The 27,826-nt window shown below is 39.9% G+C and overlaps 2 protein-coding genes across 13 annotated transcripts in view; one reads left to right on the top strand and one right to left on the bottom strand.

Moving 5' to 3' along the window:
- Map7 (microtubule associated protein 7) overlaps positions 1 to 27,826 on the top strand; it is a 165,174-nt gene that overhangs the window by 88,331 nt on the left and 49,017 nt on the right. For all 11 annotated transcript variants that reach the window (XM_087190232.1, XM_087190230.1, XM_004871482.3 and 8 more), the window contains 2 exons: positions 13,482 to 13,580; positions 20,449 to 20,526. In XM_087190232.1, coding sequence (XP_087046358.1) covers positions 13,482 to 13,580; positions 20,449 to 20,526 — 177 coding nt within the window. The remainder of the gene's footprint in view (positions 1 to 13,481; positions 13,581 to 20,448; positions 20,527 to 27,826) is intronic.
- Positions 10,414 to 27,826, bottom strand: part of LOC110347053 (uncharacterized) — a 72,724-nt gene continuing 55,311 nt past the window's right edge. For both annotated transcript variants that reach the window (XR_002391407.2, XM_087190234.1), the window contains 3 exons: positions 13,283 to 13,390; positions 11,186 to 11,296; positions 10,414 to 10,565 (listed from right to left, as the gene is read on the bottom strand). Coding sequence is in view for 1 of the 2 variants with exons in the window: in XM_087190234.1 (XP_087046360.1) it covers positions 11,187 to 11,296; positions 13,283 to 13,390 (218 nt within the window). In the remaining variant the exon portion in view is untranslated. The remainder of the gene's footprint in view (positions 10,566 to 11,185; positions 11,297 to 13,282; positions 13,391 to 27,826) is intronic.

Genomic DNA, 27,826 nt, shown 5'->3' with positions numbered 1-27,826 from the left:
AAGTCATCTTTAAACATATGAAAAAATAGAGTTTTTGTCAGGCATCAGTGCTTATCAAATTTTTGCCACTTGTTACAAAGACAAGTTCAGCCTGCCAGAAAAGCTTGCCTAAAGAAATAGGCTTTCCAGAAATAAAATTGAGGACCATAGGTATGACTTTCTGGACAAGATACTTCTGAAGTCTAAATAGCAGCTGAACATGGTGGCATATCAGTAATCCTAGCCCTCTGAGAAGCTGAAGCAGGAGGATTGCCAAGTTCTAGCCCACCCTGGGCAACTTAGAAAGATCCTGTCTCAAAATAAAAAAAATTTTAAAGGGGCTAAAAGGTCTGGAGATGTAGCTCAGAATAAAGGCCTGGGTTCAATCCTCAGTACCACAAGACCAACCCTAAATGGCTAAACACGATTATTTATTAAATGAGCTTCCTTTCTCTATTGTAATCCCAACACTCTGGGAGGCTGAGGCAGGAGGATCACAAGCTTTGGCAAGCTAGTGATTTAACAAGACCTTGTTTCAAAATAAAAAAGGGTCCAGATATAGCTCAGTGTGAAGGACCTGAGTTCAATCATCCGCCCCTCAAAAAAGAAAAAATATTGTTATGTCGACATCTAAGACAAGTGGCAGGTTTAAGGGGCAGGCAGCGACTGAAAGGAGCTCATTCACATTTCTCAGAAAGCTTGGAAGTTCTTTGGGCAGCGTCCTTTCTGATCACAACTCCACCTCAATTTTGAAAACAGGATTAGTAATCTAGAAGCAGATTCTTGGGTGCTTCCTCGGTACTGTCACTCGTCACGACGCCCCTTTGCTGTGCCATCCTACCTTGGGGCCAGCCAGCCATGGACTGAAACATGGGTCACCATAAACCACTCCTCCCTTAAACTGTGGGTGTTGGGCATTTTGTTCCATCATTAAAGGAAGAAACTAAGCTTTGTGGGATGAAAGGGAAGCAGATCATTGCCCCCATGTTCACTTCATCATTCTTGATACCCTTTTCCTCCTCCTAGGAGGAGCTCTCTGCAGTACCCTCAGTCTCCCTCACCCTCCTTCTGGCTTCTACTAACTACTCTAGGTCCCAACCCCCAAATGGGCTTTGTAAAGTGAGAAAGGGACACACAGAATGCATGCTAAAAGATTTAGATAACCTGATCTGATCGGTTTAGTTTGGGCTTAACTCTTCATGACTTCACAGGACTTATAGTGTGGGCAGCTGTAGAGTTGTAGTTGTATTCTCTTGTGTGAGTGGAGGTAGCACACCGTTAGTTGGATGCACTTGTTGGACAATAAGCATACTAGTGGCAGTCTGTACACCCTGTGGCCATGGTGCTCATTTGTGGAGCACTCAGTCGGCCATGGAAAGAGCTGTCCCTTCTGCCATAGTCAGCTTTGTGCTTTTGAGAGTTGCCAGAACTTTCAGTGTACTCTCTTGTGCTGTTTTTCAGATTGGGACCTTTGTCTTTGTTTTGTTCTTGTTTGTTACTACATTTAGACCATCAATCGGTTATAAAATGTGAGATGACCTAATTGAGGATGTTCTGAATGTGGCAGATTAAAGAAATTAACTCAAAACACCACATCTAGTAGAAACATGATGTTAATGAAGGAGACTAGAAAATGTTTTATTCTTTCCTATATAAGGTGGGAGAATGCTTTGTGATTTAAGTTCCTTTTTCCTAGCCTGATGCTGAGTTTTTCCTTATTACTCTAATCTTACGAAGTCCTTGCTTTGTCATATTATGTTGTTCCGCAGGATGATCATCTTAATTATTTAATAGGTTAAAATATATTTTCTGAATACACATCACATATCAGTGCATGTCGCTAGCAGTTTGGATTCTAACATAGAATCTGTGCCTGCCTATGGGGGTTGGGGGGGACACGGGACTCAGTGCTGTCTGTTGCCACAGGCTTCATCAGTCACCTTCACTACTGTCTCACTTCGTCTATTAGCAGAGGAAGGAGCAGCTTCCTTATTCTGTTCCTGCCAACTCTTCCTGCCTTAACAGCCTCATGACTTGGCTTTGAAGCCAGCATGAAGGTAGCCAGGAAGTATTCTTCCACTCATTTTCTTCCGGTTCCATTTCTTACCCAGAGAACATGCCAGGGAAGCAATTCACAGGACCCATCAGAGTTGCCCAAAGCCACACCCTGAACTGCCACAGGATTGGCCTCCAAAACTGAGCAGGGAAGAAATATAAATGTAACCAGATGGAGCAAGCCTAGCTTTTCAGCTTCTAGGAGAAGGTTCTTGGATAAAGCTCTAATACTGTGACTCTTTGCAAGTTTCTTGCTTGTGTTCACTAGTATCCTGTGTACCAGAAAAGCAAAGCCCCCCAGAGTTTTCTGTGCAGTCATTTCCTTGGGAGTGTTTGCCTTCTTCTGTTGAGCCCCCATCTGCAGAAGCAAAGAGGCCTAGGATGAGAGAGCAGTGCACAACTCAAGGTGAAGGCTCAGGTGCAGGCACTGATGTGGGAAGGTAAATAGTCAGGGCCCTCCCTGGTCTCACAGGAGCAAAGGCATAGTAGAGAACTTGGAGAGAGGATGATTACCACCCACTGGGAAGGATGTAATGGGGTGTAGTTAAATTAGAAGGAATTTGAGAAGTAGGCGCTGAAGGATAGATTGCCAAATGAGAAGAGGCAGGAAAGTAAACAGCATGATGCTCTGAATAAATGGAAAACAAATATATATTTGTATACATATGTGTTTCCTCCCCAACCCCAGAAGAAAGGAAGAGGGAGAGAATTTTCCCTTTCATTTTGTAGCTTTTTCATATGATTTGAATTTCCTTACCATGTGATAGACATTTCTCTCTTAGGATAAAAGGAATAAATGGGTTATCTGGATGAAAGGATTATGGGCCTTTTAAATTTTTATCTTCATACTCTTCCTATAGTATAGAAAAGATAATAAATGCTATTGCAAAAAATAAAATTACTTATCTGAGGATGTGGCAGCTCAGTGTTAAAGTGCTTGTCTAGCATGTGGAAGCCCTGAGTTCAATCCCCAGTGCCACAAAAAGTAAAATTAAGCTAAATCAATGGAAAAATTACTTTCATATTTCTCTTTCCCTTCTTTTCTTCTCTTTTTTTTACATCAAGCATTTCCCAAATTGTTTTTTGTTTTTCTTTCTCTATAGAGTACAGTTTTTGTCTTGCCTCTCATGAGATTACCAATATTTAGAACTTAGGGGAACATAGTTCTGAAAATTATAAAAAATGGAATGAAATAAAATGCTAAGAAGCATGGGGTTGACTGGGGTATTGTATAAGTCATAGGAAGCAATGTGACAGGGGAAGGACTAGCTCAGAAAGATCTGTGAGATCTGGGCTGAGCTAGGATAGATGGATGGGCTTCTGTATATTACTGTAATGGCGGATGCAGCTCCTAACACATTGACCAAAGCCAGTAGAACACATACCATCAAGAGCAAACCGTAAGGTAGACTTAGGACTTTTGGGAATAATGGTGTGTCCATGTAGGTTCATCAGTTGTGGTGAATGTCCCACTCTACTGTGGGGAACTGAGCTATATGGGAACCTTCTAGCCAATTGTGTTATGAACTTTTTTTAAAAAAAGATTGTATGTAAATAGTTGGAGCAATGTTGAGGCTGGTGGTCTAAGGAGGAAAAAAGAACAAGGTTACAGATGTAGAAATGACTACAGCATAGGACAGACTGGTGAAACGAGTTGGACCATAATTTTAAATCTTTTAAGTTAAATGTTCAGTGGTTACCTGAAGTGAATTGGGATAAACTGCACCTTTCAGTACTTGCCACTCATTCTTACTGAGTTTTACGAAGTTTGCATAACTGTTATTATTTTCACAAAGGAGGAATGATCACATATTGGTATTTTGTAGCAGTGTATATGTGTATTTGTTTCACTGATTAAATTCAACTAGTACTCATAGGATAAAAATGGCATTTACATTTCTTTGCAAAACTGATATTTTAAACTGAGTCTATTACTCATTTGGTATTGATTCTAAAAAGTGTACTTTTGTACTTCTACGTTATCACTTCATTTTACATTTAAGTGTGAAAAGCTTTTCTACTTTATAGCCAATAGTAATCATTTTGTAAAATACTAGCATTAGCCATATTGGTTGTCCTTGAAATAAATCATTATTCTTGGTAAAGTAAAAACAACCTTCTTCACTTGCTTGCTTTAATTAAGCAAAGTGTAATAACATTGAGTTCTAATTATTTTTCTTTTCCAAGTTATTTAAATAGTTTCTTCTAATTACACATTGCATTTAATTGAATCGGGTCAAATTTTATAAACTCTGTATCCAGCTGTTAAAATTTAAATGGATAACTACAATCTCTGAGTTACCATTTCTCAGGGTAACTGGAAAACTTTAATATGGTTAGATTTCCCTCCCCTTTTTGTTTTTTGCCCTATACTTTGCTTAGTCATAAACATTTTTCCTCTTGTGGAGCAGGGATCATTTGTGTAGCAGCTAGAGTCCTGACGAGACGTCCCCAGGAGAGTAAGTCACCAATGGACATGAAAAGCTTGCTTTTTAATTATAGAGTTGCCATCTTGCTGAAGGAAAGGTTTTGGATTTATTTATAAGATAAAAGCCATTTTTGTTGACATTAAAGTGTGAAATGTTTAATCCTGTTGGCTGTGTCCAAAGGAGATTGTGATATGAATCAAGAAGTTGTTCTGAGTAGTAAACAAAATAGCTTGGTGGTCGATTCTTCATAGATCCCACAAAATATATAAAACATATACAGTACTTTTCTAAAGTGTGCTTTTCCTCAAAGGTGGATATTTTGGGGGCTGTTTGAAAAAAAATAGATTCTCAAGACAAATTTAATGGATTGCTTTGAGAAACATTTGGGCATATACATCTCTCAAGCTGAAGTACTTGTCCTGTGCCCTTTCTGGTGCTGTCAGCTGAGGTTGTGACACCCACGTGCTTCCATACACGGCGCAGGCAATAGTCTCTTGGGTTTGGATTCCTGAGGTGCTCATTGTCATTGACACTGGGCAGACTTTTCTGTTTTGTGGCTGTGAAAACAATCATTTGATTTTGAGTCTTGCGTGATTCAGTGTTGAAACCATTTTAGAATACAATGATATATATTTTCTTTTCTGCCATGGGATGGATGGGACCTTGATCCAACAACTCATCATCATTTTTTCCCTATAGTCTTAACAGCCATCGAAAAGTAAGAATGTGGAGCAGTGAGTATAACTCAGTTGGTAGAGCATTTGTCTACAAAGTGCAAGGTCTCAAGTTATTTCCCAGCACCACTAACCCCCCCCAAAAATATTCTTCCTTTTCTTATCATCTTGTGAGTAACACTTTTTATTTCTGGACTTTTGCCACAACTTGACACAAAGCACACAATCTGCCATCTCCCCCTCTGTCAGTTCCTTCTTCAAGCATTTATGCCATGGCATGCAGGTCTCAGTGTGCTAACCACTAGAGATATGGAGGTCAGGAGGATGAAAGGCGTGGCCTCCATCCTCAAGTTGCTCTAGTGAAATGGAGAATTATAGACCTGCACGGGCCAAATGTCAAACACTAAACTTTTGTCTCACTTACTTGAAGACCATTTCATAAGACCAGAATATGATGGCTGTGGCTAGACATCGACTTTTTGGAGACAAACAAGTAGCCCACCCTTTATCTCTTATGAATATCTTGGTAGCTAGTCTTGGTAGAATTTTCTTTTGCTAGGTTTATCTTTCCTATCATGTGTTAGTTAGCAGGCAAATAGATTTTTTAAAGAGAAGCTATAGTTATGTTGATTATTTTTATGATCTCATATATAGATAATTCATTACAGTTGCCCCACCTTCTTTTTGAAAGTTGATGCATTATGAAATTATTAATAAAAACTACATGTTTCTGTTTCATTCTTATTGTATTAGCATCAGTTTTGAAAATAAGGAATGATGCTTCAGGTTGATTCTGTCCCTGAATATCACATAACTGAACACAATACTGGGATTGTGTTTATGAAATCAATGTCTTTGTGTTTAGTTTATGCTCTGTCAGTCCTGAATATATTCTCTCTTTTGGGTGAATATCATTCTCCATCACTGGCAGCAGTTTTTTACCTTTTCTTCTCCATTATAAAATGACAGTGAAATCAGAAAGTGACTTTTAGTCACTGTTGTTCTTTCTGAATGAAATCTCCCCAAGTTCTAAAACCTCTACACATATTTTTAATGTGGTCTACTATAGCCAGAAAGTCATAACTTTTTCTTCTATAGAAGCACATGAAACGCAAAGGAAATCTTAATGAAATTGTTTCTGTCTGCAGAATGTGGAAGATGCTATGTCTGACTCAAATATACATTATTATCAAATGATTCTATTCAGTTGCATTTGCTTTTGTGACAAGAAGTGAGCAATAGAGTATTGAATAAATAGCTCCTCATTCTTACTGCTGTGTCAAAACATTAGATTAAATGTGGCTTGATGTTCTACCATACTGCAGAGTAGATTTATTCTAGTGTTGAAGGGAAAATTATACTCTGCACTCTTTTTAGCATCTGTGGTATTTGAATTATCCTGTGATGGTCCGGTCACATCCTTCCTTCATTTTATCTTCTTGGCCTGCCTGCAAAATGGCCAAAAACATGCTGATGTGCTCAGGCACATTTCCTTACCCTACCTGCTGCTTATCCTCTCTGGAGTTTGCATCCAGAGTCCCACTTCATGAGCAGAGCTGGCAGGATCTGCAGCAGAGGAGAACCTGTGTGGACCAGGTGTCCGTATCTGGTGGCACGAGCTATCCTGGGCTCCTAGGGTGGCCACACTGACTCTTCCTTTACCCTCCTCATTTCTTCAGCTGGAGACAGAGTTTCACTACATTCATTGATGTCACTTTTCTCCCCTGAATGGTCACATAGTTATCTCTCTGTGGCTGACATAGGCAAATTGAAAAATCTGAGTAGTTACTGAGTTATACAGAGAGCAGACTTCTTAAGACGTCTGCTTGTAGCTGATTCCCTCTTATTTTCTTTCAGATGCCAACCTTTATAAGTGCATTTCCAGCATGCTCTGTTAGACTTCACTGTTCACTTATGCAGAATCCACTAAAGCTAAAGCAGTTCACAGCTAGAGATAGCTCTATGTGACATAATCAGTGACTCCCAGTGCTTCAGTGACAAACCGTAAATTCTCACAGTTCTGGGAGGCATTCACCTTAGCTAGCTTCTCTCATGTTTTCAACTGCCTTTCTTCCTAAACCTGCTGTTCTGACCACATGGTCCCCTGATTATACCTCTGTCTGTCTGTCTGTCTGTCTGTCTCTTGAAATAATAAGAAAGGTCATTGGGAATTATAAAATTGCTGTATTTCCTTCTTATTCTATTGTGAATTCCATAAATAACATTGGATAAAATATTTAATATTTATGATTCAAATATCAATACTCTTAGCAGGTATATTTAAGTAAATAAAAAGAATGAATATATAGAATAAATACAAGGATAGCCTCGGACTTGCTGTGTTAACTTTTTTCTGCACAGATAAATTGAAACTATTAGATTAAACATCCAAAATTGTTAATATTCAGGTATTTGTTTTACTACAAAAAGGAGATTTTGTGTATGTTCTAGGTTACTCTCCAAGAGCTATGTCCACGAAGTCCATCCAGTTGAACAATTAACAGAGAAGTTTTGTACTGAGCTGGGAACTGAGTTCTAAACTTTTGCGGCTTCCCAGCCCATGTTCCATATTTTGTCAGAAATACTAGTTGGAAGACATCATCCTTGTGGATATCAAATTAACGAGATTTAATTCATGTGATTTAAACTCAGGACAATCTCCTGCCGTAGTTGTGTCTCAAAGCAAGCATTTTGGACAATTATTTTACACCAGTTATTTTAACATTTGAGAGTAGACCCTTTGGATCTGCTGACCCGGATCAGACACTGAAAAGTAGAAACAAAGCTGTGAGCACCCAGAACACTTCAGGAGGATGTGGAAGGAAGGAGTGAATCCTAGAGGAGGTGGAGCACAAAGGCAGTCAGCAGCAGCACTTCTTGGAGTTCCCCCCCGCCCTCCCCCCCGGCCCCTGGGCTTTGCTGGGCAAGGCTCTCCATGCCTGCTGCCTCTGTGTTTCGTCTGAATGCACTAGCGAAGGGCGGTCCCAGGCCACAAGGGTGCTTGTCTCTCTCCTCCCCCTTGTAGTTCTCCCAGCACTCTCACATGGGACCCCAATGGAACAAAGCTTTCAGGCAAGCAAGAAGACCTGTAAAGATTTCATAAAGCTAACAAAGACTTACTGAACATCACGGTATATGGCTCGGCTTTAAAATATTGAGCCAGGCATGGTGGCACACACCTGTAATCCCTGCACTCCAGGAGGCTGAGGCAGGCAGGAGGATCATGAGTTCAAGACTAGCTTGGACTATGTACCAACACTCTGTCTCACAAAAACAAAAACAAAAATATTGGAAAATCACTTATAATGCTGTTTTTTAAGCTATAAATTTTAAAATGGTATATGCAGTTTTACCTGCTCGGTACACAGAATTTCTAGATTTTTAAATTTTGGAAATCTGAAAATGAGTAAATTTGTTTTCATTGTGTTCTGTAGTACAGTTTCCTATAGTTTAAAAGCAAAACAAAACCTGGCATATGGTCCGTGCCTATAATACCAGCACTCTGGGAGCATGAGGCAGGAGAATCTCAAGTTCTAGCCCAGCCTGAACAACTTAGCAACTTAGCTAAACCCTGTCTCAAAATAAAAAATAAAAAAAGGACTGGGCACGTAGCTTGATGTGAAGGCCCTGAATTCAGTCCTCAGTACTGGGGCAGGGGTGGAGGGTGGCAGGTGACCTGAAGTTATTTTCCCATTGTTACGATTGAGGAAAAGGTACAATTATAGCTGAGCTGAAACCCTCTGAAGCCAGTGGCTGAGTTCCTGCCATATTGTTCACCTGCTCTTCAGGACCACTGACACGAAGCTGACATAGGTCTGCTTTCCTTCAGGCTCCCAGGAGATAGAAAGAAACCCAGCTTCCAGGGAGACAGGGTAGGAAAGAGCCAGAAAGACTCTGTGCAGTTTATTGATTCTTGCCATCAGCCAGGTAGTGAGCTGCCTTTCTTTACAGTATCAAACTTAACTGTCACAGCTCTGAGTCACTGCTCCCTCTTCTGGATGGGGAGATGAAGACTTAGCTTAGTGATGTCCTGCGTAGTCACAGCTCATAAATGGCAGGGCCAGGTTCACTCTAAAACCCACAGCTAACTCTCACACAAGACTGGAAGACCGAGTCAGGAGAACAGGGCTCATTAAAACATCTCCTGTGTGCCAAGCTCTGTAGTGGATTCTTAACACACATCTTCTCGATTAACCAACCCAACAACACTGTCATTTGGGCAGTGTCACCTCAGATTACCACTTAGAAAAGTCAGGTGACTTTCTGGTCACTCAGCTGTGAGAGCTGGGACTGAGATTTGAATCTAGTCTCTATTTTGCTTTCACCGTGAACCAGACAAGGAATTGAAGGAACATAGACTCTTACGGTGGTAGAAGAGAGAATGATAATAAAAGCCTGAAAATGTTAGAAACAGAAATATGTCTAGCCTAATGGCTACAAAGTAGCAGTGCACAGTCTTGGAACTAAACAGCCTGAAAATCTTTAAAATTGTTTTGTATTTCTCTGAATTTCAGCTGTCTGTTTACATGATCATAGAAAATTTTTCAGATGGATTTTAAATTTGTCTTGTGATGAGTATGACTTCTGGTGTCTCCTGAATTAGAAATAAATTCCCAGCCCCTAGGCAGACAAATAGACGCCTGATGTGCAATTCAAGTGGCTCAAGTTTGAGTCAAATGTAGATAAATTCAAGTAACCAGACCTCCAGTGTAATGGAAATTTATTTTTGACATTTGAATTACAGGACAATAAAGCAAGTTAGAGCCAAGCCCCCCCACCCCCCAGCCCCAGGAACCCTTTTATCAGGGCTCATTCAGATCAGTGACTCATACTGAACATGTGTCAGGATCTCATTTATGTCCTTCATGGTCTGGTTGTATGGTATTCTGTTAGGGTTGATGTGTGTTGCCAGGACCTGGGGTACTGAGCAGGCACTCACCAGAGAAGGATAAAATGATGTTAATACACCCAGGCAAGAAAGTAATGAAAACATCTGAAATATATTCAAAACCAGTGGAGCTCATTATGTTTCACTTACCTAGAAATAGTAAATAGAATATTCCTAGACAGTTGAGCTAATTAAAGCCTACCTGCTTGTGCCACAGCTGATGATAAAATAAGAAAATTATACTCAAATCCCTCCTATCCCAGTGGCACTCTGCTTCTTTCTATTTATCTTTCTTAAGTGTTCACTTCTTTATGAGCAGTTTTTAAGAGATTAACTTGTGAACTAAGGGGAAGGCTTGCTGTACCACAGTGAGCAACAAAGATTCCAACTATAATCAATTTTTGGTCTTTTGAGCGCTGTCTCTAAAGTCAAAAGACTGTCGGCCTGCTTCCAGGTGACAGCTGACCAGGAGGTTCTCTAAAGTGGGTGGGCTGTTTTCTTTCAGGTCGGGCTGGGCCGGCTCCGCGAGCGCCTGGCAGACTGAGGGAGAGAGAAAGAGGAGAGGAGGAGGAGGATTCAGGGAGTAGAAGCTGGGGAGCCCTTCTGCGCCACAGAACATTTCTAATAACTTGGTGAAGATAGAAAAACTGTCAGACTGTAGTATTCCTACACTGTGGTTACTTTTGGTGACACTGTCCGGTTCCCACAGTGTATCATTCCTTATCTGAAACTAGACATCCTCTGCAGCAGGAGGAACAAGAAGTAGGCATTGATCCCTTGTCCATTTACTCAAACAAGTCTGGAGGAGATTCAAATAAAAATGGAAGAAGAGTAAGTTCTACCTTACACTCTGAAGGGACTTTTAATTCATATAGATCTTAACAGGCTTAGCATTTAGAGATGGACCTTGGATACAGGAGGCATTTAATAAGGATGTAGAAAATGAAGTTTTAAAAATTTGTTTATGAATTTGAGAAATGAGATGATAATCCAACACTTGACATCTTTATTTTATACTAGTTAAAACCTGTATAAATAATGACTCCTTTAATTGTCACCAGTATTACAAAAGGCTTATATTCCCAATGTGTTCTAGAGGGGTATTATCACAATAGTAAAGCTCTTCTATCACAATCGTATTTTCACCATACTCATCCTACCTTATAAATGTTGCAGTTCTCCAGATTTTCCTTCTAGTTGCACAGTATGATACAAAGCTTGAAATTTGATATACTGAGTAATAGGTAGAATCCTGCATCTGAATGTCACAGCTGATCACAAAAACAAGCAAAAAGAGTGAATATAAAAGATAGTTAAATAAATATTCATGATTTGGCATGTAACTGAGAAATGTTAATTTGATACTATACATAAAATCTATGATAGTAATATCCTTGTTAAATATAAATATAAAAGCCAAGACAAAAGGAAAAATATATTTGAAAGGAAGGAAAATTCTTAAATATATGTGTACAGTTTTTGGAAAATTACATCTTACAACTACATTTTTAGCTAATTATAATAAATAATAGATAAAATGTGATGTTAAGAATGATTTAATGTGAAGACAGAGCATGATCTTGTAGTTCATTTTGTCCTTGAATAGCTTGAAGATTAAAGTATCTTAGTATTATTGAATAATTTTATTTAGAAAATGAACTCAATGCAGCTTTGCACAGTAAATACTAATTTTTTAACAAAATATTTTTAATCAATGTTTATCACTATTGTAATGTTAGGATATTAATTTATTATTGTAATTAAAAAGGCAAGACAAAAGGCTCAGGTACTATCATATGTAAAAGTGAGCTTTTAATAGTTGACAGGCCAGTGTTGCTAATAAATAGAATTATAGTATTTAAGGTGTGAAATGAATATTTTTCAACTCAGTAGTCAGTAGCTTTTATAATTAGGTTACTTGTGAATTTGACACTTGAGTTAAATGTAGAATTCATAGGAACAGAGCTCTAGGGTATATTTTCATGCTAAAAACTAAATTATTGTAAAATCACATAAAAATGAGAGAATTGTCAGTAAAATTTACTTTTGAAAATGAAAATTATTTTTCTGTTGTCATTATGGCACTGTTAAACTAACTAGAAATAGATTATCAGAAAAATGGACGTCTTCCAGCCCTCAGACATTCTTTTGTGTAACATTTCTACCTTTGTTTTATTTAAACTGTTTCAGAAATCCTAACCTTTCTTTATACTTAAGCAATTCAGATCTTAAAATCTTGTACCAGCATAATAAAGTATGTCTACTTGAGTCCAGGGTGAATACTAATGGCATTATCCTTTCATCTGTAACATGTAAAATAGACACTGTAATCTCTACGCTGTCTTTTTTTTCACAACTTTTTAGAAGACTGACATAAAGTGTGTAAAATAAAGCCTTTTGAAAATCTAAAAAAAATAAAAAATTAAAAAATAAATTAAGTGGGTGGGATGCGAGCACCCACTGACTGCAGCAGTGTGGAGCAGGACCCACCTTTGAGTAGCCTCCTGGACCAGCCTCAGGGCCTGTCCTGCTTGACTCACTCTTGTCCCTGTCCCCACAGCCCAAGTATCCACACACACACAATGTAACCCTGTTCCAGTGGGAAATTCCAAGGTTAAATCTCCTCAAAGTGTCAAAGTCCTATTAGAAACCACTGATTGAAGCCAGACGTGAAGGTGTGCACCTGCAGTCCCCCACTCTGAGAGGTTGAGCCAGGAGGATAACAAGTTCGAGCCCCACCTGGGCAACTGAGCAAGACCCTTTTTTAAAAAAAAAACAAACAACATTTTTTTAAAGGGCTAGGGACATAGAAAAGGCTCTCCAGTCAATCCCCCAGTATTAAAAAATAAAGCCTTTGAACATACACTAAATAAAATAGTTCATGTAAAAATAAATTTACCCAAACCTGGAAGACGCTGTACATCATATAACCAGAGAAGTGCTGTTATTTTTGCCTTTTATTCCTTTCCTAAAATACATTTTTTTGTATCTTTAATAATCTTTGTTGTTAAACTTTGTTGAAAGGCTTTTTCCAAATCCTTGTAAATAATATCTCCTGCTTGCCTTTTGTTGACCTACATAGTTATATCAGAGCTTTTTAGTTCCTAGAACATGAACTTTGTGAGAACTAAGATCAGAGACTTTAACTTCCCAGCCTGTTTCCACTCAACTGCTCTCTGTGTAAACTGGGATGGCCAGAGTAGGTGCTCTTCATGGACCCTCGGACAGACCCCTACCCCTACCGTAGGACTGGTCACCTGAGCTGAGGTTGTTGGTCTGGGATGTGTCCTTCCCCCTGAACAGCACCTTTCTTTCGGATGGTTGTAGCTGCTTCACCTTTTCATTTCCTGAATCTGGCCTTGTACCTGATAAAAATGTTAACAGAAAATCTTAGTGGATGAGTGTTTTCTGCATAAATTCTAAGAAACTAAATATGTCTTTTTTCTCATTTTATAGCGCCTGATGGCTGTAAAGTACAAGATAAGAAAACTGCCTCCAACCGCCCTTCTGCTACAATTTCAGGACAAAATAGCAGCCACTCAGGAAATAAACCAGGTATGATGCATGGCATTTACTTTTGGAAAGTAAAGGTTCTTCAAAAGCCTTGGAGCATGCTGATAAATTTTAAACTAACGCTAGAGTTTAGGAGTGCGTAGAGTCCCGCCAAACACACACTCATACTTGTTTGTGTGAATTTGTCTGAGAACCCCAAAGCCTTGACTTTCTGTCTTTAAAATGGAGATTCAGACACATGCCTGCTTGCTTCTCAGAATCATTTTGATAGTTGAGATGTTCCCACCATGGAGGTAGTTTGTGTGGGTACATTTGTTTACTGTCAAGCAATGTGTAAGAGATAATAATTTTACTACTGTTTGAAATTGTGGGTATGTATATGTGGCTACTTCAGCTTTTGCTGCAAGCCCAGCATTCTTACATATCCTTTTTGTGACTTTTTCAAAAACCACTTAAAGAAATCTTTACACATAGCAAAGCTCCCAAAGAATTACATTTCTGTTCTCCATTCCCTGCAGTGGTTGTACACCTACACAGTAATTTCATTTAATATCCTGTGATTTATGATCTGTTCCACTCAGTGATACAAAGAAGCAAGCCATCTGTAAATGTAATACAAATGTAAATGTAATACTGTAAATGTAAATTTAATACTGTTGAATTGATAGCTAGTTTCTCTAGGTATCCCGCTGTGGTTCTTGGGAGGGATGAGATGATCTAACAAAGGGAAAGCAAACTGAAGACTCTTTAAGCCACTTCATGCTGCATTCAAGGCCAGAGTCACTCAGGAACAGTGCATCGGAGAGAATAAAGATGGAAATAGCCACATCTAATCTCATGAAAAATATTGTCTGTTATCCTTAATTTTGGAAAACAACTTGATAAATCCGGCCTGTTGTTTAGAAGGAAGACAGTAACAAGCATTGTTGCGAGTGTTGCTTGACCAGCCCTTGGTAGCAAATGATGTGCCGTTTCAGTATGGTTTTAATCAGCAGGCCAAGATTTCCCTCTGTCGTCAGCTTGCCTGTCCATTCATTTATTCATTCACCGTCCATCTATCCAGCCACCACTTAATATTTACTGATCAGATTCTTCTGCGCCTGGGAGTGTGAGCAGTGCTGTGGGAACAGACATGATGTGAGCTCATTTGAGTGGACTTTTGTTCCTTCCGCTCCAGGGAGCATCCCCGAGGAAGCAGAAGTTCTACCTCTTTATTTCACCATGAGAATTTAACATAGCTAAAGGGTTTGTGGTACATTTCTCTGGCTCTTTGCATTCACCATTGCTTCCAGTTTCTGTCGTTATACCCTGGGCAGTTAGTGCCTGTATATCCCGATAGCTCACGCACTCATGTAGTGTTAGCACCATGGAGTCCCCAGGGGTATATTATCCTAGAAAGGTGCCATCCGCCCCTCCAGGAGGCAGTGCAGGAGTGAACAGTCTCTTAGCAGATCCTGGAACACAGCCCACCAGTGAGGAGAGAGCACAGAGCTGTTTGATTCACTTCGCTCAGGTTAGACAGGGAAATGCTTCCTTTCGGATCGTGTCTGTTGAGCATCCCTGGGTCTGTATGTGCTTTCTTGTATATGCAGATAGGCAAAGATGTAGTAAAAGCTGTTGTTTTAGGGACCCTCGTGTTAATTTCCTGAGCCTTTCCAAAGGATGATTTGAAAAGTTATGGTAGAAGGTTGTGCTGTAGTAAAACCTTTTGATTTTATGGAATCAGAGTTACAGGAGTCTGTCTAAAACACTTTGTTGGTTTTCATTCTCTAGAACTTAAAATGGAAAAAAAAGTATGATATTTTTGAGTATTGTCTTAACCAGATGTGGGTATAATTATAAATTTACTGAGCCCAGCATGATGGCACATGCCTGTAATCCCAGCACTCAGGAGGCTGAGGCAGGAGGATTGGCATGAGTTCGAGGCCAGCCTGTGCTACATAGTGAGTTCAATACCAGCCTGAACTACACAGCGAGACCCTGTCTCAAAAAAACAAAAATAAATAAATAATTAAATAAATTTACTGAGAGATGAGTAAATTTCAGCTAAATTTCCTTTCCTCCATTACAGGAACATGTCTGTAACCTAGCTGCTCAGGAGGCTGAGGCAGGAAGATTGCAAGTTCTAGATCAGCCTGGGAAATTTAGTGAGACTCTCAAAATTAAAAAAACAAAACCAGTTTGAGAGTACAGCTCAGTGCTCCCTGGGTTCAAGCCACAGTACCACAAATAAGTACATACATACATATACATTATAGAAGTTGCATGGGTTCTTTATAACTAAAGGAACAGTCTGAACCGCGTCACCCAGGAATCGACCTTTGCTTTTTGCTGTGAATACTCAAAGCTAGACCCACAGAGACAGCTTGTGATGTGACAGATCGGTCTGTCTTCCTGGTTCCCAAAGATGTGGGAAATGGTTCTCCAGAACTCCCATCAGCTCTCTCCAAATGCTCAATAGTTTGACCCTTTTGGGAGAGAACTGCACCCTCTCCCATGGACCTGAGCAAAGCAGAAACTCAAATTTATTAAAAATCCTTCTTAATTCCTGTCCCTCTACTGTGCTGCACTACAGGTCTTAGAGCCACTACAACCTCTCTTTCCCTCATTGTTCGTAAGTACTTTTCCTTCACACAGGAATCTCCCAGCCTGGCCTTCACAGCTACACCAGGTCCTCTAGTGACTATGTATTGGCAGAATGTAGAAGGCCACAGGACCGAGCTAGAGACTGTTGTCTTATGTGGAAAAATAGCATAATAGTTCTTGACTGGGTGAGTAAATGTATAGCTAACCCATAGTAGTATTGGGAGTGATAAAGTGATAATATATGGAAGGGGCTAAGAGAAGTTATTTGTGGTATAAACAGTATGTAGGGGTGCACACCTGTAACCCCAGCATTCAGGAGGCTAAGGAAAGAGGATCCCAAGTTCAAGGCCAGTCTAGACTACATAGTGAGAACCTATTTCCAAAAAAAAGTAGTTGTTAGATATGATCAAGTGAGTTTCTGAAAACAGCCTGTCACTGAAGGTTTATTTTTCCAATCTTTGGAAGTCAAGTGACCCTATTTTCAGACTTATGAGGGGCAGTATGGGTTTTTGCATATCGTCACAGAGAAAATGTTGATGGTGCAAATGAGAGGGAAAGCATTGTGTTACAGAAAACCCACTCTTTGCCTGAAATTATTTCACTGTACATTTTTTCTTTTTGGAAAAAATCGATCTTTAAAGATAAATTTTATCAAGTTTTGGTTATTAAAATTAAGATTTTAACCACTTACCAGTCCTATTATTTAAATATGAGATGATAAAAAATTGCATTTTTAATTAATTTTTATAAGACAATATAACAGGAAATATAAAAATGACAATTTTATCAAATTTATTTAATACAAGAATTGACTGGTTAAAATGACACCTGCCCAAGCAACACTTGAGATAGTACGTAAACAGTGATGCTCAGGGTAAACTACTAAGTGGTTAATTGCTAGCATTTCAATTTTATTTATTTTTTTTCCTTAAATTCTTTTATTGGTACATTTTAGGTACACAGTACATTTACATTTATCATTGGGTGCTTGTACCTGTACATGATGTATCTTGGTTCTTATTTTTTCCCCATTCCCTGTGCTCCCTTCCCTATTTACAAAGACTTTGTTTCCATTTTTTCCTTTTCTCACAATTTTTCCTTTCCCTTCTTTCCTTTCCCCTTCCCCTCCCACTTCCCCTACCCCTTTGGGCTTTTCTTCCTATTTCAAATTTTCAGTTACTCATTTTAGTCCTTATTTACACTTTCAGTTTCTCACACCAGAGAAACTATTCGGTATTTACACATGTGTGTCCTATTTATTTCACTTCAGAGTATCGCCTCAATATGCATCCATTTAGCTACAAATGTCTCTAGTTTCTTGTTCTTTTTGGCTGAATAGTACTGCATTTTATAAAAAAAAAAAAAAAAACAACACATCTTCTTTATCCAGTTTCCAGTTGATAGGCACTGGGGCTGTTTCCGAGTTTTACCTATTACAAACTGTGCCGCTATGAACATGGGTGCACATATATCACTGTGGTATGATTCTTTTAATTCTTTGGGGAAGATACCCAGCAGGCGAATAGCTGAGGTCAAATGGGACTTCCAGTCCTAGTCCTTTGAGGTATCTCCATACTGATTTCCACAGGGGTTGCACCAGTCTACACTCCCACCAGCAGTGGAGCAGGGTTCCTCTTTCCCCACAGCCCTGCCAGCATTTGTTATTGGTTGATTTCATGATAGCAGCCATTCTTTCTGGAGTGAGGTGGAATCTTAGCGTTGTTTTCATTTGCATCTCTCAAATGACCAGTGATGTTGAACATTTTTTCTTGTGTTTATTTTCTATTTCTACTTCTTTGTCTGAGAAATGTCTGTTCATTTCAGATGCCCATTTTTGAATTGGGTCTTTGAATTTGGGAGTCTGATTTTTTTCAGTTCTTTATAGATTCTAGATGTAGCATTTCAATTTTCAGTCTTTCAGTAGGTACAAGAGTGCTCTTCTCATGCCTCATTGATTCCTGTGAGTGGAACTTTAAAGCCTCTGGAAGTGAGTGAAGCTTCCTTCATTCAGCAGATGAAGAGAGAGGAGCCTTTTCCTCCTCGCCCCTGCTCACCGCCACCTGTTCTCTTGTCATTCTTAATGTTGACTGAAGCAGGGAAGAATTCAAACTCCATGACTTTTTCTCTCCACAGTTGTATTTTTAGTGCCAGGTTCCTAAAGGAGCCCAAATCATCTAGAATATCACCATCACCCTGTGTTATACCTTGGAAATGTTGTCTCGTTCTTCCTCAGATCGAATTCCAGAGTGATTACTGTCTCAGCACAGAGCTCAGAGGAGGGCTGTGGGAACTACGCGGTCCTAAGCATGGGCTTATTGATAGTGATCCCTTGATCTGTGCAGCACCATATACTACCTTGTTTCTTACATATCATAGGGTGCAGTTTGTTATAGATAGAGGGGTTTTTTTGGGTGGTGGTACTGGGGATTGACCCTAAGGCGTTACACATCCTAAGCAAGAGCTCTACCACTGAACTATACCTCCAGTCCTTATTCTTTTTAAATTTTGAGATAAGGTCTCACTAAGGTGCCCATCCTGGGCTCGAATTTGCAGCCCCCACAGCACTAGAATCATAGACATGTCCCACCACACTCGGCCCTCATGGGCTTCTATAGGATTTTAATTTCCTTTTTTATATGTACAAATTTTATGAAGTTTAAGAGGCATTGTGGATGCAAGCCCTTTAATTCATTGATGAGACACTACTGTCCTGTCTCTAATGTGGTAAGCAGGTCCCTGCGTTGGGTTTGGCTTTTGGCTTTTTTGCAGTACTAGGGATTGAACCCAGGGCCTTCATGCTGCACAGAGCTACATCCCCAACCCCTTTTTTATTTTTTATTTTTGAGATGGAGTCTTGCTACATCACCCAGGCTGGACTCAGACTAGCAGTCCTCCTGCTTTAGCTTCCCAGAGTGCTGCAATTACAGGTGTGCCACCGGGCTTGAACCCATTTTTAACATGAGATTCTAAGAATGTTGTGTCAATTCAGTGGAAAACTCTGATTTTAAGTGAAATTATTGTTGTAATCATCATCACTGTGTTTCTCTGTGGCAGTGGAGTGACCCTCTAAAGGTAGCCCTCTGCTGAATGGATGGGTGTGCACACACACACACACACATACATACGCATACATACATATGTGCACACGCACACACCTGTCTCACTCAGGATATTCCAGAATCCTTGCCATGCCCCCTATAGTCCGTGACCTGCCGACCTCACCCTGCTGGAGTCACTTCTGTCTCCCAGTTATTTCTTGAACAAATTAGGTACTTTCTGAGACAGGTCTCACTATGTATTCCAGGAAGGGCTAGATCTCAAAGTGATCCTCCTGAGTGCTGGCATTACAGGCGTGCACCACCTCACCTGGTTTGACCAGCTTTCTAAGCCTTAAGCTATGATGTGAGTTTTTATTTATTACCTGTAAAATGAAGTAAACACTGGGACCCCGTCTCCCATCACAAGAATGATAGTGAGTTATTAGTATAATGCTTACCACCGAAGTGCTAGCAAGTCCATTCACTCAGTACACACAGAGATTCTACTACACATGTATGCTAAAGAGCTCTGTATGCTAAAAAAAACAGCAGTCAAAGGAAAGACAAAACCTCAAGCGGGTGGGGAGTCAGTCTCTTGGTGTGTGAACCTAGGCTGACCCACTGGTGCTAAGAATAAAGCTTGTTCTACACTTGGCTCCGAGACTCCTAGTGTGCTTTCCATCCTCCCGGAAGAACTGTAGCACACAACAGAACTTTCTGCTTCAAAGTAACCTGGCCACATTTGTATAGCGAATGAGTGATCACACAGAAACTGAGCTCCTGTTGACTGACTCATCACCTCTAAACATCTACTCAACATAAATTCCCCTAGTGAGGATCCAGTTTATTGTTAAGGAACAGACTATTTAAAGTATAAAAATACTAGCAGTTTGATAGCTTTGGAACACAAAACATTATTTATATTGCTCAGTGAAAATAGCAAAAAAGCTACAGGTAAGTTATAATTTTACATGATTTTGAAAATGTATTTATTTATTTAGCAGTGCTGGGAAACAAACACAGGGCCTCGCATATCCTTAGCAAGTGCTCTACCACTGAGCTACATCTCTAGCCTCTACATAATGTTTTTAAACAGAAGAAAAAAATGCTTAGGAATCCTCAGAAAAGTTACAATAATAATATCACTGTGACTGCAGACATATATACTAACTACCGCAACACATATAGTAACATTTCATTGATCAAATTGATTAGGCAAAAGGATATTTATCATTGTGTATCTTTTTTAATCTGCTCTTCGTCTCCTATTTTTTATGTCATTTTAGACCCTCCGCCTGTGCTACGGGTTGATGACCGGCAGCGGCTGGCCCGAGAACGACGTGAGGAACGAGACAAGCAGCTAGGTACTCCGGCCCTGCGCCCGCCAGCCCTGTCTGATGAGTCAGGGACACCGGTGGAGATGCTACTTTTTCCTCGTCTAGGATGAGGGCTGCTCAGTGTGATCAAATGGTCATCACAGTAACCCCACCGCCCGCTGCCTCTGTGAAGTTTGTAGACAGATTATGAAGCAGAATTTAGTGGGCTGTGCAAACATACGGCTAGTTTTAAGTAACAGTAAACTCCAGCCCCAGGATTAGGGTCATTTTTATTTCTGAATCCGTCTTAATATCGTTCATATGGTGCTAGAGGGTGTGTATGAGCAGAGTGATGGTGCAGCTTACATCGTAATGCTGAGAAAATAACATACGGTTCTTTTCTGTGTGAACAGTTATGAGACTGTCCACTGCTCGCTGGCTTCTGTGATAAAATAATATTGCCACTGAATTTATAGACAGATGATACCCATGTTTTGCCAGAAGAGCATGAGGCCCAGTGCTGTGGTGTCTGACTTTTGGCTTGTTACAGAGGCAGGACTGGCCGAGCAGGGAATAGGCCAGGCAGGGGCCACAACAGTCCCTGTCTGCTACAGCACAGGGCAAGGAGGCCAGCAACGGCTGTTCCTCTCCTGTGCTGTCCATTTACACAGAGTTAATGATGCATCTTGAAAAGATAAAACCCTGGGTCTCTGTGGCCCAGCATGTCTAGGTGTGCAGGCATTTGAAAACTAAGACTGACTTGGTTGCCAAAATCTTTCTAGTGAATGGCCCATAATTTCTCTGAAGTTCTTCAGCCTGTACAAGTTCATCTTTTCCTTGGGGGATCAGCTTGTCTCCTATCGCTTTTATTATTCATACTCAAAAACCTAAATATGTGGACTTTAGGGGCAGCTGCTTATCGGGTGTGTTGGCATTGTTGATGTCCTCTCAACACAGGCCTGTTTTCTGTCCCTTGCCATAATGGCCATAATGCTGCCAAGGGTTTTTGTAAACACAAATTTCAATAGCATCCTGGAAGTAGACAGGCTCTACTAGGTTTTTTTCCCCAAACCTACTGTTTCCTCCCAGGCCCTTGTCCAGCAGGCTTCTTGCAGGCAGGCCAGCTCTGAGAGCAACTGGCCAGGGTCCTCAGGGCTCCTTCATCCTCCTATGCACAGGGCCACTCACTCCCTAGTAACACCAGTTGGTCAGAATGACCACAACTAAGAGAAAGAGAGGGAGGAAACAGATCTATAGAAGCCAGAAAAGACTCCAGATGAGCAAAATTAAGAACATAATTATTGTTGTAGGATGGTTGTTATGTGTACAGATCCACTGAAGGATTCACACATTTGTCCTCTCCCTTCACCCCTGCATCCCAGTTGGATCAGGTGTGGCACTACTAGATGTCTCCTTAGGGCTGAAGCATGGATTCATGGATTCAGATTAGTGCCTGTTGAAGAGAAGGTGCTCCAAAGCATCAGCACACCTAAGTTTAAATCTCGCTGTGAATTATCTTTTACATATTTAACTCATACCTTTCCATTTGGAATTCTTTATCTTTCAAAGCCAAGCATTAGGGGCGTGTGTATGTGTGTGTGTGTGAAGTGTAAAGCAAGACTCTGCTGGTAAAGGTTCAGAGAGTCATTTGGAGGGACAGGCAGGTAGGGAGTACAGGTCAATGATGCAAGACAGGTGAACAAAAGGCATTTGCTAAGAGTCCCAGCTTGCTCTTCAGGTTATTAAATGGGTCAAAATACCTTTCAGATGATTGTATTATCCTATTATCATAAGTTTGCTTTTTTGGTTAACCAGTTGGATAATATATATAGTTCTTCTCTTTATTCTTGCCCTTGCAACGTTAAATATCATAGTTCTTCTTAATTCTGATCTCATTTTTTTTGTTATTGGAATCATAATTTTATGGAAATATATCAGTTCTGATTTTTTTCTTTGCATTCATCTTTTTTTATAGTTCAGAGCAGTGCATTTTTACCTCCTTTTCTTCACTTAAACCATTGAACCAAGCCTTGAGAGTCTCCCTTCCATCTTCATACACACATGGATAAACACAGGCCAAAATACATAATGTATGTGTGCATAAGTAAAGAGGTCTTGAGAAATCCAACATACACTTGACGTTGTGCCATAGAGTGCATGAAGGTGATTTCCAAAGAAATCTTTAGTGCTTCATGAACCTCACAAGTCACCTCTGGCTGACTCCTCCTACACCGAACTGAGCTTCGCAGAAGCTGTGGCACACTGGGGTTTTTATGTTTGTAAAAGTAGTGACTGGATACAAAATCTTGGGGTGTGCTTAACTTGAAAACAAAAACTGCTTGGTAATGCCAACTGTTACTGAGCTTTCAAACTTTCAAAATTTCAAGTATAAAAAAAAGGGGAAATGTTCAATTCTAAAAAGCAGAATTTATAATAAAATGGCCAGAGAGACTGGTTATTTACTGTTGGAGGTAGGATGAAACTAACACTGAAATCATTATTGCTTTTTTTTTTTTGGTACCAGGGATCGAACTCGGGTTCTTGCGCTTACAAGGCAGGTGACAGAACCACTGAGCTAAATCTCCAGTCCCATTATTGCTCTTTTAAAAAAGCAAGGTAGTTAGAGGGACAGTGGTTCTGCTTGCCTTGTGGTGGCAGAGCGTGTTTGTGCCATTTTGGGAGTGGGAGGATCTATTAGCACAGTAATTCACTGTGGGTTAAATCTCTGAGTCACGTTTAATGCTTTTATGATACAATTATGTCACATGGGCTGCTCTTTCTATCTCACCCTTTGATTTTCAGGTGAAATCAGACATAATTCTTCATGGATGAGACTGTTCTGTCAGTGGGTTGGGTGTATCTTCTCTGGAAGCTTGATGTTTCTGCCTTGAGAGCTTTTTTTTTTTTGGTACCAGGGATTGAACTCAGGACCTTGCTCTTGTGAGACAGGCAGCAGCACCACCTAGCTAAATCCCCAGCCTTGAGAACTTTATAAGTGGTCTCCCACCACTGTGTTCTCTCACACTCTATTCAGGCTAATCCTTCAGTCTTTTGTCTCTTGACCCCACATCTCCTTCAGTTTCTCTCTTCTAATCTTTAATTTTGTTTTTTCCTAACTTGTGTTGGGGTGGAGGTGGAAATCTCATTCGTTCTTCTATGTTCAGCCCTCCCTTTTGATGATTTGGATTCCACATTCCCAGCCACTCATAAAGCAGCAGATGTTCCCGATATTCTGAAAGTCAACCTCTGTACAACTAAATTGCTCATTATCCATTCCAAAATTGACTTCTCTTGGTAACCTCCTCCTACCAATCAATTGTACCAATATTTTCTTGGCCCCAAGAAATTATTTCTTTCAGCCATTTTTGATACTTCTGCTGGTGCCAGAGGTACTGGATTCTTTCTGCCTGTTAAATCTTAGCTGTCTGGTCTTTTGCAGAATTAATCATTCTTTCCTCCTTGGCTGCCCTAATACCATCCAGTGATGGGGCTCCTCCCTGGCTTGTTAGGCCACTTTTTGCTCCCAGTGGACAATCTGGACTCGGCCTATAACTGGCACTTCCCCTGTCCCTAACCTAGTATAGATAGAAGCTGATGAACTTTATCCCCAAACCCATTCAGTCACAAGTGTAGCAGACTCTGTCTTCAAAATAAATTTTAGATCCATGCCTGTGTGATGCTATTTCTGCCATCATCCTAGTCCAGGCCTTCATAAATTTATAGCTTAATCACTGGCCATTGTCCTTCATACCTGTTCCTTCTCTTCACAGCCCTCCTAGGAAGTCTTCATAATCTTTCCCCTTGGGGAAATGCTATCACTTTCTCATTAAAAGCTATATCTTGGGCCTGGGAATTTAGCTCAGTGGTTCTGCTGCCTGCCTCGCAAGCACAGGGTCCCGAGTTCGATCCCGGTACCAAAAAAAAAAAAAAAAAAAAAGATATAGCTAAATCCCTGGCCCAAAAAAGCTATATCTTGCATAACTATCACATTTTCATGCTTATTCTAGTGCCATTTGATGCCCTACTGAACTTTTTTCTATTTAGATTTTATATAACTCCCTGGTGTACATTTTTTAAGCTTCTAAAGAGTATGACAATGGTTTTTAATTTTCTGTATCACAATACATGGCACAGTGCTAAAAATAAGACACATACAATAAGATAATAAGTATTTGCTGATTTTCCTCACTGTACAATCTTCAATGCGATGATAATAATGATAGATAATGTTTACGGAAAACTAACTGTGGGCCAGGCAATAATCTATCCTAATAACCTTCGTTATGTTTTATCATATAGAATAGCAGATTAGCACAGGGATTTTACTTTTTGTTTTGTGGGCCAGCTATCATTGGTAATGCAAATTAGGTAGTAAAATATTATTTTATTTTTAAAACACATTGTGATGATTGGCTTACAGAAGTAACTAAACAAATCTCAAAGATGGAATAGTTAATAGACACTCTTCCTTTCTGCTACATTGGCTAAACATGTTTTGTAGTATGTACAGAATCTCTAAGATCCACATGAAAATTTCATAACAAGCCTCATGCTATTGAGCAGAGAGACATCCCTACACTCTGGAGTGATGGATTCTTGGACAAGTGTCCTATTCACCTTTGGAGGAAGGGCGACTCTGCTTCCTCTTAGAAGTGAGATCCATAGGTGTTCTCCTGCCTCCCATTTGACACAAACTAAGAAGGCAAATATAAAGTTGCAGTGGATCCTGACAACCTTTTTGAGAAAAAATTTTGGCATCGATCTTCAGTTAGCCATTGAGTCCATTAGGAGTAATAGATCTTGTTACTAATTTCTCTTCAGAAACCACTACAAGGATGCAGTGGTATAAATTTTTTATCATAGAAAACTTAAAACTAACCACCTCTTCCTTTAAAACTACTTTGTGTTATTTTAAGCCATGTGGTCATTCAACTTACAGTTAATGTGTAGTTAGTATTGAGCAAGGGATGCTGGAGATAGTGCAATGAACAGGATGAGTTTTCTGACCTCCTGGAACTAACATTCCAAATGAGAGGCCAAGATAATAAAGAATCAAAGATTACACAATATTTCAGCTGAAATTTGTTTCTCAAACCTTCTATAACCAATCCATCAGGGAATAGCCTCAGAAAATCCAGAATGTAACCAATTCTCACAAACACCACTGCTAGTGATCAAACCATGGCCTTGGACAGGTTACACAAGTGTCCTACCACTGAGCTACACTCCCAGCCCTCTAAATCCAAAATCTCTATGTGACTGTTTTGGTTTGTCTCCCCAATGCCTCATCCCATCATAGGTGGGGCTTTTCATTGTTGGGATTGATTTGTGGTATGATACTGGGATTAAGGGTGCCAGTGCTACCCGCCCACAGGGAAAGATATAAGGGTCAGAAAAAGCAAGCCTCTTGTTGCTTGCTGCTTGGATGCTTTTGCTGCCTTTTGTCTGCCATGGACTGTTTCTCCTCTGCAGTACCCCTCTGCCACACCACCCTGCCTTAGAGCCAATTAATTATGGACTGAAACCTCTACAAACTGTGAGCCAAAATAAACCTTTCCTCCTCTAACTGTGTCAGGTATTTTGTCTCAGGAACCAGGAAAAGTAACTAAGACAGTGACTAAACTTGTATGTCCACTTCTTGGTACAAGCCACCAAAATACCTCACCCGGGAATTGGCACTGTCTCTCAGCTGTCTCCTGTACTTCCTCCCATTTCCAGAGAGTCTGTTCTCAATGCAGCAGTCAATAACGTCTAATTAGAATCTGTCCTAGGTCAGTGATGGTGAACCTTTTAGAGCTCTCAATGATACAGACAGACCGGTGCTGCACCATGCCTGCCATAAGCTTGCCACCACTAGGCTAGCACATCACGTGTCTGCTTCAAACCTTCCAACAGTCTTCCATCTCAGAGGAGAAACCAGAATCCTCTGGGTGGCCCAGCCCTGTTACCTCTCTCTTCCACTCCACTCCAGCCACACTGGCCTCCTGGTGTTCCTTTCACACACCACATTCCTAACTCAGTCTTTATACTTGCTCTTCACTCCACCTGGAATGTTTTTCCTGAGAAATCCATACAGCTCATTCCCTCTTCTCCTCTGGGTTTCATTTAAATGCCAACTTCTCAGGGAGGCCTTTCCTGATCACCTTACTCAAATCTGCAGCTCCTTCAAGCCAGATCTCCCTTTACCCTTTTCCTTAGCACTGTAAGCATCTAAGTATGTATATATTTACTTGTTCATTCAAACCCCACTAGAATGTGGACTCCATAAAGGAGGCAATCTGTGTCTTTTTTCATTTCTGCAGCCTAGTACCTAGAGCAGCTTCACACACACAGTCCACGTCCAATAATTGTTTGTTGAGTGCCGATTAGTGTTGGTCATACAAGTATATTCAGTTCTTATTCTTAACCATGTTCACAGATGAGCGAAAAGACAGAGGTACACTATAGGATAGTTGAACCTTAAATCTTCTTACTCTTCTAATACCCCTATGAACTAATACTCCTATGGTACTTTGACAAGAAAGTTCAAGGGAATATTTAAGGGTTACTCAGCAGACAGATAGTCCTCTGCATTTGGGAGAATACAGAGTTCATTTTTTTGAAAATGATATGGAATAAGTTTAAAATATTAATTTTGTTTAATTTTTGTTTAAGTGCCTTGGCATACTTTTGGCACTCAGTAAATGTTTAACTGCTTAGTCTTTTTCTGAGACCAAAATGTTTTGTTTCTTAACTTTTCTTTGCAGTGCTGGGGATCAGACTCACATCCTCATATGTTTTAAGCAAGTACCCTACTACTGAGCCACACTCCCAGAACTCAAAAGGTCAAGATCATTATGTGACTAAACTTGCATGCCCAACTAGAGCTTTCTGGGCTTTTTCTGGACTTTATAATATCATGAAAGATAATCACAGAAATATATGATTGACTGATTAGCTCTTGAAGAAAAATTTTAGCTTATATGAATCTTTAATTCACCTATATTGGCTTTTATAATTAAGTTCAAAGTTGTACAAGAAATCTATCATAATGTATTTTTGAAAGACTAAGATAACATAAAAAGGATTTTAACCTTGGGCAAACTTCAATTCAGTTATAGTTGGAGGATTTTTTTTTCTAGGTAATTTTGTCAGACTTCCTTTGCCCTTCCAATTATAGTTTTTTAAACTTTGCTTTTGTTCTCCCTTCCCTAATCTCAATGTGTTAAAAAAAAAACAGCCATATTAATACTTATGGTCATGAGATGGGTGATCCTTTCCACCTGAGTCAGAATGTTCATCCTCAAAATACTGACAGGCACGTTAGTATTAATTATCAGACAATCAATAATGCACAGCCCTGGTTAGA

The sequence above is a fragment of the Heterocephalus glaber genome, unplaced genomic scaffold (assembly GCF_053883595.1).
Source record: "Heterocephalus glaber isolate CG9 unplaced genomic scaffold, H.glaber_assembly_v1.0 deba00001550, whole genome shotgun sequence".
Taxonomy (NCBI): domain Eukaryota; kingdom Metazoa; phylum Chordata; class Mammalia; order Rodentia; family Bathyergidae; genus Heterocephalus; species Heterocephalus glaber.
Note: the sequence above shows the minus strand (reverse complement) of the source record. Positions and strands in the feature narration are given on the sequence as shown.